The 14980-nt window shown below is 50.6% G+C and overlaps 1 protein-coding gene across 3 annotated transcripts; it reads left to right on the top strand.

The window, feature by feature from the left end:
- The first annotated feature begins 326 nt into the window (after positions 1-326).
- Positions 327-14898, top strand: SCYL3 (SCY1 like pseudokinase 3). 3 transcript variants are annotated; one of them, XM_021545824.2, is made up of 14 exons: positions 327-389; positions 3326-3600; positions 4410-4595; positions 5249-5362; positions 5950-6006; positions 6713-6815; positions 7318-7429; positions 7788-7865; positions 9227-9366; positions 9654-9841; positions 10206-10377; positions 12200-12343; positions 12920-13644; positions 14457-14898. In XM_021545824.2, exons 2-14 carry the CDS (start codon positions 3436-3438, stop codon positions 14517-14519), a joined length of 2247 nt encoding a protein of 748 aa, XP_021401499.2. In that variant the 5' UTR covers positions 327-389; positions 3326-3435; the 3' UTR covers positions 14520-14898. The 3 variants fall into 3 exon arrangements, with proteins under 3 accessions (XP_021401499.2, XP_021401500.2, XP_021401498.2); XM_021545825.2 differs by lacking the exon at positions 327-389 and adding an exon at positions 500-960; XM_021545823.2 differs by lacking the exon at positions 327-389 and having other exon boundaries at positions 2404-3600.
- Positions 14899-14980: the final 82 nt, after the last annotated feature.

A 14980-nucleotide genomic window follows, 5' to 3' on the forward strand; every position in this document is an offset into this window, starting at 1 on the left:
ATGGCCCAGCTGAGACAGGGCAGTTCCGATTAGACACGAGGGGAAAAACAAGCGCTGTCAGGGCGCTCAGGCATTGGAACAGGCTGCCCGGGAGGTGTTGGGGGCACCATCCCCAGGGTGCTTCGGAGGCGTCCGGAGCCGTTGCTGGGTGGTGCGGGCCCAGGGCCGGCCGGGCCGAGCTCACGGCTCCCCCGACCCCAGGGCTCGGGGCGCCGCTCCCGAGGGAGACGCGCCTCACCCGAAATGGCGGCGGGGCCCCGCCGGGGGCGCGCGGCCGCCGGGCGGCAGGGGGCGCGCGAGGCGGGCGGCGCGCCGGGCCGGGCGGAAGGACGGGCGGCGGGGCGGCCGGCGGGGCCAGCGGCGGCGGAGCCCCGGCCCGGCGCGGACAGGTGATCGGGACTGAGCGCCGCCACGGGGTCTGACTGCGGGCCGGGCCCTGCCAGCCCCGCTGGGGCCGGGGCTGCAGCTCCCGGGCGAAGCTCCCGCAGCGGCCGCTGCGCTGTGCCCGCAGCCGGCGGTACCGGCGCTCCCGGGGAGCCGCTGTGCGGAGACCGCGCCCTGCCCGGTGCCCCCGGCCGGACCGGCCTTGGGGGAGCGCGGCTTCTTGCCACGGCGTGCTGGGGTCTGCCTGCGCGGGCATCTGCGCTGCCTCGCTGGGACACCTCTCCCGTGGAGCGGAGCCTCTGGCACCGCTGCGAGCCCTGCCCGGGCTCGGCTGGCGGCGGGCGGGGAGCCGGGAGCAGCCGCTCTGAGCTGCTGTGTGTTTCGGGCGGATTCTCTGTTTGCGGCTGTCATTCACTCCGCGAGGACGCCGAATGGAAATTCCACCTCTTTCTGGTAGCAAATCCACATTGCCCTTTGCTGCCGAGCCCCCTGGCTTTCCCTGCCGGGCTCCTCTCTGTCCCAGGGTGTTCTGTGTATTGCGTCTGACGTTCACGTTGGCAATCTGTTGACAGTAAGGTACAAAAGGGTTAATGCTCTGACATAGTTGTGTGAGTAATGGTTTGTTTTGGCTCTGGAGAGCCACACCTGGGAATAGACCTTTGCAGATGCTTTTGCCGGCTGGAGTTTCAGTAGCCATTAAAAAAGCTGCAGAGCTCGGGGTGCCGCAGGCTGCTCCGTGTCTGATGCTGAGAGGAGGCTCCCCGGAGAAGGGCGGTGTGTTTGCAGCTGGCTGTCCTACAGCGGATCTCGGGTGCACCACAGGCGCCAGGGTGACTCTGGTGTTGCAATGTGCAGCATGAGAAGAGCATGGAGCTGTTGGAGCAACTCCAGAGGAGGCCATGAAGTTGATAAGGGGATGGGGGCACCTCCCCTGTGGCTGGTAGAGTCGGGGTTCTGCCTGGAGGAGGTTGCATGGAGACCTCTTAGCAGCCTTCCAGTGTCTGAAGGGTTTACAGGGAAGCTGGAGAGGGATTCTTCGTCAGGAGATGTGACAGGACAAGGTGGGAATGGCTGCAAACGGGGAAAATTAGGTGAGGTGTGTGGAAGGAATTCTTCCTTTGAGGGTGGTGAGGCACTGGCACAGGCTGCCCCATCCCTGGAAGTGCCCAGAGCCAGGCAGGATGGGGCTTGGAGCAGCCTGGGATAGTGGAAGGTGTCCCTGCCCATGGCAGGGGAGTGGAGTGAGTTGAGCTTTTAAAGTCCCTTCCAACCCAGACCATTCTATGATTCTGTTCCTGAACTCTGTGTAGCCAAATATGTCCATGTGTATTTGAAGGAACCTCAGGCATCAGGTCAGCCCAGATACTTTCAGGTGTGCTGAGTGAGGAATCACTGTGGTAGAACAAATAAATGAGGCACAGCTGGGAAGAGCAGAATGCAGAGAAATGCACTGGCTGTGCCCAGGAGCAGCAGCTGGTGCCTTGCACACAGGTGAGGAGGGATAACCTGGGGCAGCCAGGGCAGAGCTCCAAGGTTCTGTCTGGAGAGGAGAACGTTCTGTCTGAGGGCAGCATGAATGCTTTTGTGCCAGGGAGTTCACCAAAAAACATCCAGTTTGGACATGTGTGCTAGTGCTGCATTGTGTTTCCTTTTCACCTGTCAGCCTCTCTCTAGTGCTGGAAAGCTGCAGTTTAGACTTCCAGAACTTCCCTTTATGTCTTAAAAGGTCCCATTTAAGGAATCAGTGCTGAAAAGGTGCAGATCCATGCCTGATACCAGCGGGGAGAGAATGAGGAAGCTGCAAGTTCTTTAGTTAATCCAACTCAGATTTTAGGTGGATCAGGACACGGAATTAATTAAAAACCCCTGTTCCCCCCCGTTTCAGGCTGCAGGGGTTGTTGTACCCTCAGGTGGGTTAAAGGAGCCAGGGAGCTGTTTCAGACCAGCTCTCTTTCCAAAGGCCCTGAGCACTTCTGACCTCAGGGCTTGTGGGAGACCTAACTGGAGACACAGGTGAGGGGCCAGAGCAGCAGCTTGGGTGGCACAGCTCTGCTGGGGAGCTGGGAGACTCCTGTGTTTTTTCCTCCCTGAAGCCTCAGGTCATGGCTGGAAACAACCACAATAAAGCAATTCTCCACTTGCAAAAACAAAAAAAGCTTGGGGGTGGGAGATTTCCCCCCCACTTTTCCTGAAAACTGAGGATTTGCTCTGTCCCTCTGATTCCTGAGGAAGGTTTGCTGACTACTGTGTGCAGACAGGTTCAGGTCTCATCCATGGCCTGTGATCACAAGCCTGATGACAGAGCATGTGCTGGATCACTTCTTTCCAAAAAGCCTCTGCAATCAGTATGTTTGTTTTACTGGTTTTGTGTGTGAGGAAACAGCACAGAAATCTGTGTCAGCCTCTTCCTGACAGGCTGTGGGAGGAAGAAAGGGTTGGCAGGCAGAAGGAATATTTGTCACATGGAGAGAAGGTAATCAAGGGGGAAAACATGCTCCTGGAGAAGGGTGCCTGGCTATAGGTAACCTCCTGAAATCCAGATAGTAACTCTTCCTCCTTCGCTGAATTCTTCTCTGGCTTGCAGAATTGAAGAACGGTGTTTTTGAGAAGGCCAGAGGCTCCTTGTGGAGTGGCAGTCACACTTCCTAACTGCTGCCTGTGCTTCGTGTCAGTTCAACCCTTGGAGTGGGTGCCTGTGTGTGGCTGGGGGTGTTGGTGGATCCTGCTTTTGCTGGATCTCAGCTTGGCAGCCAGGTCTGACACAGGTGCCAATGATGTCCAAGCCCCACCACTGAGAGCTGCTCACGTGTTGATCCAAACCCTTCTGTGGTCACTGGGTTTCCTTTACAAAGAAAACTTTGGGGATTTTATTCTTGTCCTTAAGCTCAAGGGGAGGATACTGGCAGGAGGAGGTTCTTCATGACTGTTCCGTGCTTTGCAGAAAATGCTCTGAACGTGACCTGGACAGCGCCCGCTGGAACTAAACCTGCCCAAAGCAAATCCTCCTTCAGCCAGGGCCTGTTGGTGCTGAGCAGGGGAGCTGTGCAAGGCATGGGCTCAGAGAACAGTGCTCTGAAGAGCTACAGCCTGGAGGAGCCGCCCTTCACGCTGCCCACCGGGCACACCATCTACCCGGCCGTGCTCCAGGATGGCAAACGGGCCTCCGTGTTCGTGTACAAGCGGGACAGCGAGGAGAAGGTCAACAAAGCTGCCAAGGTACTGCCCGTGCCTGGGACACGCTGCACAGTGTCCCTCCTTTCACTGGCAGGTGGGAATGAGTTAACGGGGTCAAACCTTGGGAGTGGGGCAGGAGAAAAGTGGAAGCCAGCCTGGCCGTGGGGCAGAAGGGGGTTGGCAGGTGCAGAGTTCAGTGTGTGCTGCATGCTGGGGCAGCAGTGCCTGCCTGCTTTTGCAGGGCTGCCTCCTCCTGCAGATGCAAGTCAGGTTTTTTCGTGGGTGAATCCCACCCAAAATACCATATTTATTATTGAGTAAGACTTTTATTCTGTGTAAGATTTTCTCCATCCGGTGCCAGCAGGGAGCTTACAAGACAGATGGAGAGACAAGAACATGTAGTGATGGGACAAGGAGAAATGGCTTCAAACTGAGAGAGTAGGTTTAGATTGGCTGCAGGGGAAGAAATTCTTCTCTGTGGGGGTGGTGAGGCCCTGGCACAGGCTGTCCACAGAGAGGCTGGGGCTGCCCCTGGATCCTTGGAAGTGTCAAGGCCAGGCTGGGTAGGCCTTGGAGCAACCTGGGATAGTGGAAGGTGTCCCTGCCTGTGGGAAGGGGCTGTAACAAGATGGTCTTTAAGATCCTTCCAACCCAGACCATTCTATGATTCTGTTTCAATGTCTTATAAAAGTCCTGCAGTCTGAGTGAGGAAGTTTGCTGGGTGCTTGGTGAGGAGCAGGGATGGTCTGTGTGAATTCCATGAGCTAACGTGGCTAAGGGGGCAGGACTAAGCTCTGCTTCTGGAGGAGCTGGCTCAGAGGAGGGCTAACAGACATCTTTGTTCCTGGAAGCACCTGAAAACCTTGCGCCACCCTTGCCTTCTGCGCTTCCTCTCCTGCACCGTGGAAGCCAACGGGATCCACCTGGTTACGGAGCGGGTGAAGCCCTTGGAGATGGTCCTGGAGACGCTCTCTGCTGCAGAAATCTGTGCAGGCATCTACGATGTGTTGCTGGCACTCATCTTCCTCCATGACAGGGTAGGTACCCCTGGCAGCATCATCAGGTTGTGGTGGGAGATGGAGGAAATGTGACAGGAGAGCGTTGTACCTGGCCTTGTCTGGGTGACTCACTGCTGATTCCTCCCAAAAAAGACAGACATGTGCCCCACGGTTCTTGTAGGCTGGAACTGGTAAACTTGTCTGCTTTGGAGGAGGAAGGGTAATTGAAAATGTTGTGGAAATGAGGGAAGGAGCAGTTCTCAGTTCATGGATCTGCTTGTAGTACTTCTCACTTTAGGGAAATGGGATTTCTTGGTGTTCGTGTACAGCTGTTGCCCCGTGCCAGAGACTGGTGTTACTTCTGCCCTGTCTGACCACTGTGTGTTTGCCCAGGAGTGCAGGTAAATCCCAGCTCAGACTGCAGCTCTGGGGTTTTGTGTTCACAGCTGGAGAACTTCCCTGGATTTACAGTTGCATTGCAGGGGCTGTGACAATTGGGGCTTTGTCTGCTCTAAAACCCTGGCCCTCCTGCCTGGCACCTGCTGGTCACCTACAAAGTCCCAGAGGAACTGTGTGTTTTTTTGGCAGCTTTCCCTCAGCCCCCTGCAGTACCTAATTAGTGCTGATTAAGATTCTACATCTTCATCTATCCCCCAGGTCAGTTACCCTTTTTTTGGGATTTTATGTTTTAGGGAAACCTAACGCATAACAATGTCTGTTTGTCATCCGTGTTTGTGAGTGAGGATGGGCACTGGAAGCTGGGAGGAATGGAAACAGTCTGTAACTTCAGTGAAGCCACCCCAGAGGTAAGAGCCGAGCCAAGTGCACCCTGGATGCCCAGGGGAGGATTCTTGGCCTGTGGAATCTGGCCATCTATGGGAGTGAAGGCCCAAGTCCTTCCACTTAGCTGGATTTGCTATTACATTTGTTGGCTCACTTCCAGCTCTGTCCTGAATCTTTGCTCTGAGGGCACCATTACTATAAACTAAAATGTCCACACAAATTAATTCTCCATTAGTCAAAACCCAGCTGCTTTTCTAAGGGACACTGCTGGCTGGAGAGTGCCCTTCTGGACTGATACAAAAATTTTAAAAAAGCAGGAAGACTCAGGTCAAAACGAGTCATTAAGGAAAAACATTTAAATGTCTCCTTAGCTTGTGCTGGTGGCATTTTCACTGCTTGGTAGCAGAAAGAACAATTCCTGGTTTGATTTCTGCTGCCTGCTGTGCAGAGTCATGGGCAGCAGGCACAGCCTGCCCTGGGTGCCAGCAGAAGGGGCAGGGGCACAGCTGCTGCCACCCCCAGCCCTGGCACAGACCGTGGGCACAGCCTGCTCTGCTGCTTGGCACTGGGGGGACACGGAGGCAGCTCATGGCCCCTCTTGTCCTTGCAGTTCCTGTGTCACGTGAGGTCGGTGCGAGACCAGTCGTGCATCCCCTGCGAGGAGAGGGTGAGTGACAGCTGAAGGAGTTCCCACTGCCAGCAAAGAAAAACATGATGGTCAGGGAGTGTTTTTACATTCATGTTGTATTTCCTCATGCCTAAATGGCATGGAAGTGCCCCTTGGATAATGTCTGAGGTTTCCTCTGTTCCTTTTGTCCCTCCTCTGTCTTGTCCCTGCTTTGGGAATGGTGTTGGGCACAGGTAATATTACTTTCCAAGTTCTTTGTGTTGCTTCTAAATCACCAAAGTTTTGCAAAACTCAGAGTAGTTGCTGAGATTACCCATATCACTATGGTCCCATGGTTGTGTAACTCCCACCACAGCCTTTTCCCTACCTGTTAAGTCACTTCCTGGCCATTGAGAATCTTTGGAGCTGCTTGTGCTGAAGGAGCACTCTTCTGCTTTCTAATTATTGCCTGTTTCCATAAAAATGCTGAAAGCTGCATTCATCAGGGAGTTGTTTTATCATGATGGAGTTATTCCTTTGGGTCATAAATTCCCCAGTGGAGGTTTTTTTAGCATAGTATTCTACTTGTAGGGTACACAGTGAAGCTTTGGTGCTATAAAAAGAACTAGAGAGTGTATATGGTGGGGGGTGGGAATAAAGACCTATGGAAAATACCACATATTTCATAAGCTTCTGTTTTGCTGGGGTGGTTTTTTTTGGGGGTTTTTTTTTTTTGGTATTTTGTTTTATTTTGTTTTGTTTTCAGTCTGCAGACTTCAAAATCCTGCCCAGCAGCTACGGGCATGCGAGGGACGCCTACGCCTTTGGGACAACAGTTGAGAATCTCCTGACAGTCCTCAATGATCAGGGTGAGAATGACACTGGTTTATTTTGCTGGAGACAGGCCCTGTGGTTCATTCCTGGTGTGGCTGAACATTCCACCTCACTGTGCAGCTGGCAGGAGTGTTGTGGGCTCATTGGCCAGTGTTGTTCCTTGTTTGCAGACTTTTTTCCTGTGGGGATGTGGTCAGATGTAGCTGGAGGTCACCAGCCCCCGTGACACAAGGACTCCAAACTTGCTTTGGTCCTCCCAGGGATTATGGGTGTGGCAAGTGGGTCTTGAGAGCCACAGCTGAGAAGGGGTTGCCACTTCCAGCAGAGAGGCAGCAGGAAGTTCTTGGGAGAACAGCAGCACTCCTTAGAGGCCCAGTAGCCAGGCAGGCTAGGAAGGGAAATGCTATTTTCCTCTTCCTATTTCACTTTTGCTATCAATTGGAGCTAAAAATAAGTTGGAGGAGTGGGTAGAGGACTCCTGAACATATCTTGTTGAGTGTGGAGAAAGTATCTAACTGCAGGTGCTCTGGATTTCAGTTTCAGCAGATACTCTCTCCAGCTTTCAGCAAACCTTGCACTGTACACTGCTGAACCCAGACCCAAAGTGTCGCCCACCACTGTCCAGCCTGCTGTCCCATGAGTTCTTCAGGTAAGGACAGGAACACCAGGCCTCTCTTGTCTTGATACTGCTCATTCCTGTCTAGCAAAGCATCAGTTTTGTGAAGGTGGGATGGGAGTGCAGACTTAATCCCTGCCTCTTGCAGGCTCTTTGACAAAGAGGCTCCTTAAATTAAGAAGGTGTTACCACCCTCCCAAAGAGGTGCTGAGCAGCAGCCTTCAGCTGTCACCTCCTTGCTGGCACTCTTGGTCCCTCAGCATTTGACTTGGGTCCCTCTGTCTCTTCTCTCTGCTAAAGGAGTGGCGGGGAGTTTCTCTTCACAGCGAGTGGTTTAAGCATCAATAAGGATTACACTGTTACACTTGACAGCTTTTGGTTTTGTGCTTAGGAATGATTTTCTGGAAGTTGTGAATTTTCTGAAGACCTTAACACTAAAGTCTGAGGAGGAGAAAACTGAATTTTTCAAGTAAGTGAAGGAACTGAATTGTGGAAGCTTCTTACTTCAGAATGATAATGCACACTTCTGCAAATGGATTGTGGGGGACCTGGGAAGGCTCCTGGCCAGAGCCACTTCCTCAGGTGACAGATTTGGTGGCTTTGGCAGAACCTTGTTCACTCTGTAACATTTTGGGTACTCCAGCCAAAGTAAGAGCCCTATCAAAGAGGAAATCTCCACCTCTTGTTTCCCAATTCCTTGTGACTTGGTTTGGTGTTTAGGAGGAGCAGTCCCTGCTGGGCTCTGCATCATCCTGATGCTCCCCAGCCTTCAGAGTGATGCAGCTGCTAATGAGAGTTTGCAAATAGACTTGTTGGGTGAGTTAATCATATGGTGGCAAGAATAAAGCTGCTGCCTTTAATGGATGTCTCAGCTGCAGTAGTGGAACATCTTGTAGTAAATCCCACTGTTGTGGTCCCCAAGAATTTTTCTGTCAGGGAATTTTCTGCGTAGTCATGGCATTATCTAGATCTGAAAAGGGGAGAAGCTGATTTTTTCTTTCTTTCTTTATATAAAGAGCCTTGGTGTTCTCACAGCGCTGTTTTCCTACCTATTTTATTTTTAATTAGTTTGAGGCTTAAGTGGAGGAAGAGGAGAATGGGGATCCTTAGTATGAACATTCAGAGTGTTTCTCCTTAACTCTGTGTCAGCAGTGTTTACTGAGGAAGGGATGAACAATTTGCTTAAAGATAAGGGAGTTCTGCCCTTCCATCAGGGAGAGGGGCCTTCACAGGTCTCCTGAAAGCATAGAGAGACAGAGTAACTGATAATTAATATTTTTAAAATGAAAATCTGACAGATAGCATTTGTACAAAATTAAACTCTGATAAACCAAATCTGTTGGCCTCATTAGATGGGAAGTGGTTTCAAAATGGGATTCTCTTTGTGCAAAGGAAACTTCCCTTGTGTGGTAGGTAGAAGAGCCTTTTTCCAAAGCAGCAGGAAAACCCTTGTGATGGCCCAGGGTGTGGAGTGAGAGGAGAGCTCTCTGCTGCAGTTTTGACTGCAGCTTTTCATAGGAGATGCCAGCAGATCTGAGGCAGTTTGATGCCCCAGCAGCTTCCTGTGCCAGCTGGATGTGCTTGTGCCAGCCCGTGATCTGGGTGTGGATTTTGCAGGATGTGGTTCTGGCTCCTGGCTCGTGCTAGCTTTGCCTCAGGCAGCAGCAGAGGCTACTCCCTGTAGGTCAGAATGCAGACAGAGGGAGAGGCTGCAGTGGGACACTGACTCTGGACGAGTCAGTCACAAAAAGGGGAAAATGATATTAAGGGAAACAGGCATAAATGCATGGAAGGCTGCCTTGATCCTAATTGCTGTCTCCTGGAATGCAGATTCCTGCTGGACAGGGTGGCTGGCTTGTCAGAGGAGCTGATAGCATCACGGCTGGTGCCTCTCCTACTCAATCAGCTCGTGTTTGCAGAACCTGTAGCTGTCAAGAGTTTTCTTCCTCATCTGCTGGGCCCAAAGAAAGGTGACCTTTAAATACTTCCTCATCACAATTATTCCTGACAAGTTTGGAATGAATTCAGAGCGGTTGCTTCATTGAATCAAGGGAAGAGTGGTGTTTCCCTGAGCAGAACAAATGCTCTGACAGACAGAACTGGAAAGGACAGTTATCTGTGCTTCCTCCTTTGCACTGCTCTGCTGGTGCTGGGAGGAGAATTAGCAATGATCCTGGTGTTGCCACTCAGTAGCTTCTGGGTGAACTATCTCTGGTGGGTGAAGCAGCCTTTTCCCATGCTCACCTCTGTTCCCTAGAGCAAAGTGGGGAGAGCCAGACCAGCTGCCTGCTGTCGCCAGCCCTGTTCCAGGCCCACGTGATCCCTGTGCTGCTGAAGCTGTTTGAGGTGCACGAGGAGCACGTGAGGATGGTGCTGCTCTCTCACATCCACGCCTACGCCGAGCTGTTCTCTCGGGAGGAGCTGAAGAACATCATACTGCCACAGGTTAGGGACAGCAGACCCATGGGTGGTGTATCCTGGAGTGTGGGATTTCACAGAATCACTGAATGGTTTGGGTTGGAAAGGACTTTAAGGGCCATCTAATCTTGTCTAACCCCCTGCCACAGGCCAGGATACCTTCCACCAGACCAGGTTGCTGAGCCCCATCCACCCACTAGCATCAGCCACGCTACTTAATTGGTAGCACAAACTGTAAGGCTGATTTTATGCTATGAAACAACATCCAGTCTCTACTTGGGAGCTGTAGAGGATTAGAAATGATATGTGCTGCAAAAGTAACACGTGAGGAGGCAAGCAGTGCCAAAGCAGGGTTTTCTGCTGTGCTGACAGCAGTGTGTTGTTGGTGCAGGTGTTGCTGGGCCTGCGGGACACCAGTGACTCCATCGTGGCCATAACCCTGCACAGCCTGGCTGTCCTCGTCTCCCTGCTTGGCCCTGAAGTGGTTGTAGGTGGAGAAAGAACAAAGATCTTCAAAAGCTCTGCACCAAGTTTCATGAAAACTGCTGATCTCTCCCCAGAAGGTAAAAAATACAGTCAGAGTGTTCTTGGGATGCTCGCCTGTTCTGTCCAAGCAGCGTAGGCAGAATTTCTTGGATTATTAATCTGTTCCTGGTGACAAGTTAATTGAAAAAAAGCTGATTTGCAGCCAGACTTGGATTTTAAGTTAGGTGCTATTTGCAGATACAGAATTGATATCAGAAGAGTTATATAAAAGTATTTTAAATACACCAAATATATTGGGAGAAAGAGAAACCTCTTCTTAATTTAAGAATTCCTGTAAGTAAAGGAGATAAGAGTGTGTGTGTCTTTTGTGGAAAAACTGTGTTTCCTTTCTGAAGGACTTATATAGGCAGATATTTAATATTCCCTCTGTCCTTTCTGTTCTTAAAAACAGTAAATCTCATGTTCTTCCCCCAATTTCTATTCATAGATTGGAAAAGGAATACGAACTTCCCTATTTTATCAGCTCTCTGGAGGCTTTTCAGCTAATGCACATGAAGACAGTAGCCCCTGCACCTGCTAGATAACTTGGAACCAAGTGTGCTAAGGGAAAGCTTCTCTGGAAACTAAGAATGTTTATAACGAGGGAAAAGTCAGCACCTGTGCAACTTTAGACATAGAGATACCAAATGAAATACCTACAGAGATCAGTCTAAGTGCTTGCTTCCTGTCTATGTGTACTGGCAGCTACCACCCTTCATTAAAATCTGTGGATGGCTCACTGCATTACTTTCTTTACATTATTTATTTTAGTAGACTGTAGTAAATAAACCGCTTTGGATCACAGGCTGAAACCAGATTTATTTTTCAGATTATACTTAAAATTAAATCCGATTTAATTATTGATAAACAACAAAATCCCCACCTTTAACAGTGAGTGATGAACTGCAAAAAGCAACACAAGAGGCTGAGCACATGATGCTTAACAAGCTGTTTGCTCAAGCCCCTCAGAGGATGTGCCCTTAATGAAGGGCACTGGGGAGGGGGTGGGTTCTCTGTGTTCCTTGCAGTCCTTTCCTATGGCCATGTGTGTCTGAAGGCACTGGTGATCCCCAGCCTAGGCAGGCAGAGCTGCTGGGAACACACACCAGCCCTGTGGAAGGACGTGCAGCACTGGCCCAAGCTGCCATTTTGAAGTGGTGGCAGCAGGGTCCCACACAGCTGAGGCTGGTGTTGGCAAGTCACCACCAGTACTGATCATACCCTGCAGCTCCCAAAAATTACCTGCAACCGTGTGCTTGCCAAGCTGTCATCACTGAGCCAGGGAAATACACCTGCACCGGGCAGCTCCAAAGCATGGCCTTGGCTGCCACCACCACCTCACCTCAGGCTGGGATATGAGGGCAGCTGGCAGTCAGCCTTCAGAGCAGACTGTCATTCCAGGAAGCTGCTGTGCCCATGCCCAGGCATGGAAAGGGGTCTGTGTAGTGTCATGGGTTTGCTTATGCTTGGAATTGCTGTGAGTGAGTGCAGTGCTTTTGTGCAAGGCAGGTACCAGGGGATTTGTGATGCAGTTGGGATTTTGGATCCAGCCAGGTGGCAAACAGCATTTTTAAAGCATCTGCTCTGATCCTAATCAGTTTATTCATTGTGTGTTTCTTGAAAGAACATCTCACCAAAGCTGACCATGTACAGTTGCCATAACTTTGTACTGACAAGAGCTCCAGGCAGCAGGAACAGAGAAGTGTTGTGTTTTACATGGATCAGGAGCTGCAGCTGTTGGATTGCTGTGCCAGGCCTCAGTGTTGTTCAAAAAGAACATTCCGGTGCTGCAGGCAGTTCAGCACAGACTGACAGCACACCTTGTGGACTTGTGTCCTTTCTTTTTCTTTTTCCTGGCAGGTTCCCCCAGTCATGGAGTGAGCAATCAGAGAAACCAAACCTCTTGGTTCCTGAAGAGCAGTCCCAGCTTGTTCCCCAGCTCTGCAAATGTACCTGGCAAAAAGCTTCTTGTGCGACAGGACAATCCCCTGGCTTCAAAGACAGGTAAAACATACCCTAGAGCTTCCTTTCAAAAATCAAGTGTTCACCAAGGAAGTGTTGCTTGAGAGGTGTGCCTTTGCCCCCATGTGCTGATCTGAAAGATTCAGTGAACCACAGAAGGCAACAGTGAAGGAAGGGGAGTGTGATCCTTAACATCCTAGGGAATAGCTATGTGGGAAGCTGACATACACAGACTGGGTGCCTGGACTTGAATTTTTTTTTTCTTATGGCAGATTCTGTGCTGTGCTTTCACCCCTCACAGCTCAGCAGGTACTCTGGATTTACAGGGCAGCTCATCCTGACAGTCAAAGCTGATTCTGTTTCCTTCCATGTCCTTTTCTTAGCCACCCCTTGCTTATCAGCAATCAGCTCGTATTGCTCAGGGCTCTGAGGTGAATTCTCTCCTTTGCAGGCAGGAAGGTGTCCCTGCTTTCTAATCCAAGAGGAGCTTGCTTTCTAATCAATTACTGGCTTGTTCCCATGCCAGGTGGTGCCTGTAATGTCAAGATGTTTTAGACATAACTCCATCTCTGCCTGCACTTGCTCTCTTTAAATGGGTAACACCTTTGTCTTCCTCAGGTGAGCAAGGTACTCAGCCCCCCCTGAATGGAATTCCTGGAAGCATTAATACACTGGGGAACAGCAGCTCTTTGACTACCTCAGAAAAGCCAGCAGAGGAGTGGCCAGACTGGAGTGAGCCAGAGGAGACAGACACTGAGAAAACTGTGAACATTCAAATTCAGCCCCAGGAGCTGCGGGGCAGCACAGGACCTTATTTTCCTGATCATGATATAGATGAGAAGCCTTGGGATGACTTTGAACCTAGGAGCTCCAGTAGTAAATTGTCCTCAGGAAACTGCCCCACTGTGACACAGGCTGATGCAGCTGAAAGGCCTCTGCCAGGAACCCATCAACTGAGCAAAGAATTCAAAAGCCTCAGGCTGAGTCCCCCCACCAAGTCTTGCCATGGGAACAGCTGGAGCAATGACAAGTGGGACCATGAGGAACAACTGGGAGAAACTGTGTTGCCAAAAACCTTTCAGGAAAGGCTGAAGTCTTCATCAGAGTCTGGCCTGGGAGAAGAATTCACGATCAAAGTGAAGAGGAAACCTGTGCAAGACCCAGAGCTGGACTGGTTTGCTGACATGATCCCAGACATTAAACCTTCTTCCGCCCTCTTGATTTTACCTGAGGCACGGACAGAAGCAGTTGTTCCCACTCACTCAGGTGGGGTGTCCAGCAGAGAAGGTGCCTCCCAGACTCTGCTGTTTTCATCCAAATTTGCAGCAGCTGATGTGATTGAGGTAAGAGGCTCGAGGTTTAGGTGACTGCAGCCCTGAGAGGCTCCTCAGCACACAGCACCTTAGCAGGCACTAGGTACTGCCGTGGGCACTTATTTTTGGGTGTGTTGTTTTCATGAAAGAATAGCTGAAACGTTTCTCTATTTCAGAGACACGGTGGGGTCACAAAACTGGAGTTTCTTTAAGCAGATAAATCCCTGTAGCCCAATCAGGGAGACTCCAAAGACCATTGCTGTTTCCTAGGAGGGGAGGCAGCATTCCCAATTGACCATGTAACTCCCTTAGGGAACAGGTGTTGACTTCAGGTTGTTTTGCTCATTCAGCCTCAAGAGAGCTACCCCAGGAACAGCAGGGAGCATGGGGAGAGGAGCCTGGGCTGTTAACTGAAGTTGTTTACGACATTTCAAAATGGCACAGTGTCCAGTGACTGTCACGACCCCAACCCCATTTTGTCAGTGGGAAGGGGGGAGCTCAAACTTAGAATATGACAAGAAAATAGCTCTTCCCTGGGGGAAAGAAATCATCTAATGTATGGCATCCTTTTTTTAATGGAAAGTGGGTTTGATACAAACAGTGAAACAAAATAAGACTCCTTGTTAATTCTGCTTTTGAACTACAAGAGGAATCACCTTAAAGATAAAGTTCTTTAAGATCATAAGCTGCAAATACTGACACTTCATTTTTGGGCTTTTGGCCTTGTTGTATGAATGCTCTGCCATCCCAGCTACACAGGCATCTGCCCAGCTCCTGGGCCTGTCCTAAGCACACCAATATATTCCCCATACCTTAATCTTGATAATTTTGTGTAATTCTAGGCTGAAGCTACAGGCTGGGGTGAAGAAGAGGAGTTGAACTGGGAAGATGATACAAACTGGTAACAGTTCTGAACGAGACCAAGGTGATTTATGGTGTGTTGGATCCTGTGACAGGAGTTGCTGCTTCCCCAGTACAATGGATAAAGTACCTCAGCGCTGCTTTTGCCACAAGGCAGGCACTTGCTGCACAGCCACAAGATCCTGTGGGGCCTGAGCTCTTGCCAGGGATGCTCCTTCCCACTCTGTGCCAAAAGCTGCAGGGGTGAGCCTGTACTCCAGCAATATGCCCAGCTGTGGTGCTGCCACTGCTCCCGGAGAGAGGACAGTGTGATGGTGGTGATGGTGCTGATGTGCTACTGGAGGCCAAGAGTGGCATAGGAGATTGATCCAGAACTCACCCCTTCCCTGAAAAACTGCTGACAATAAATGAAAGTCACACTGAGTTTCTTGGTTAATGTGCCTTTTTCCTTTGGTTTTCTTGTTTGGGTTTTTTTTTTTTTCCTTTCCCAGAAAAATAAAGCCCT

This window comes from Lonchura striata, chromosome 9 (genome assembly GCF_046129695.1).
Source record: "Lonchura striata isolate bLonStr1 chromosome 9, bLonStr1.mat, whole genome shotgun sequence".
Lineage (NCBI taxonomy): Eukaryota > Metazoa > Chordata > Aves > Passeriformes > Estrildidae > Lonchura > Lonchura striata.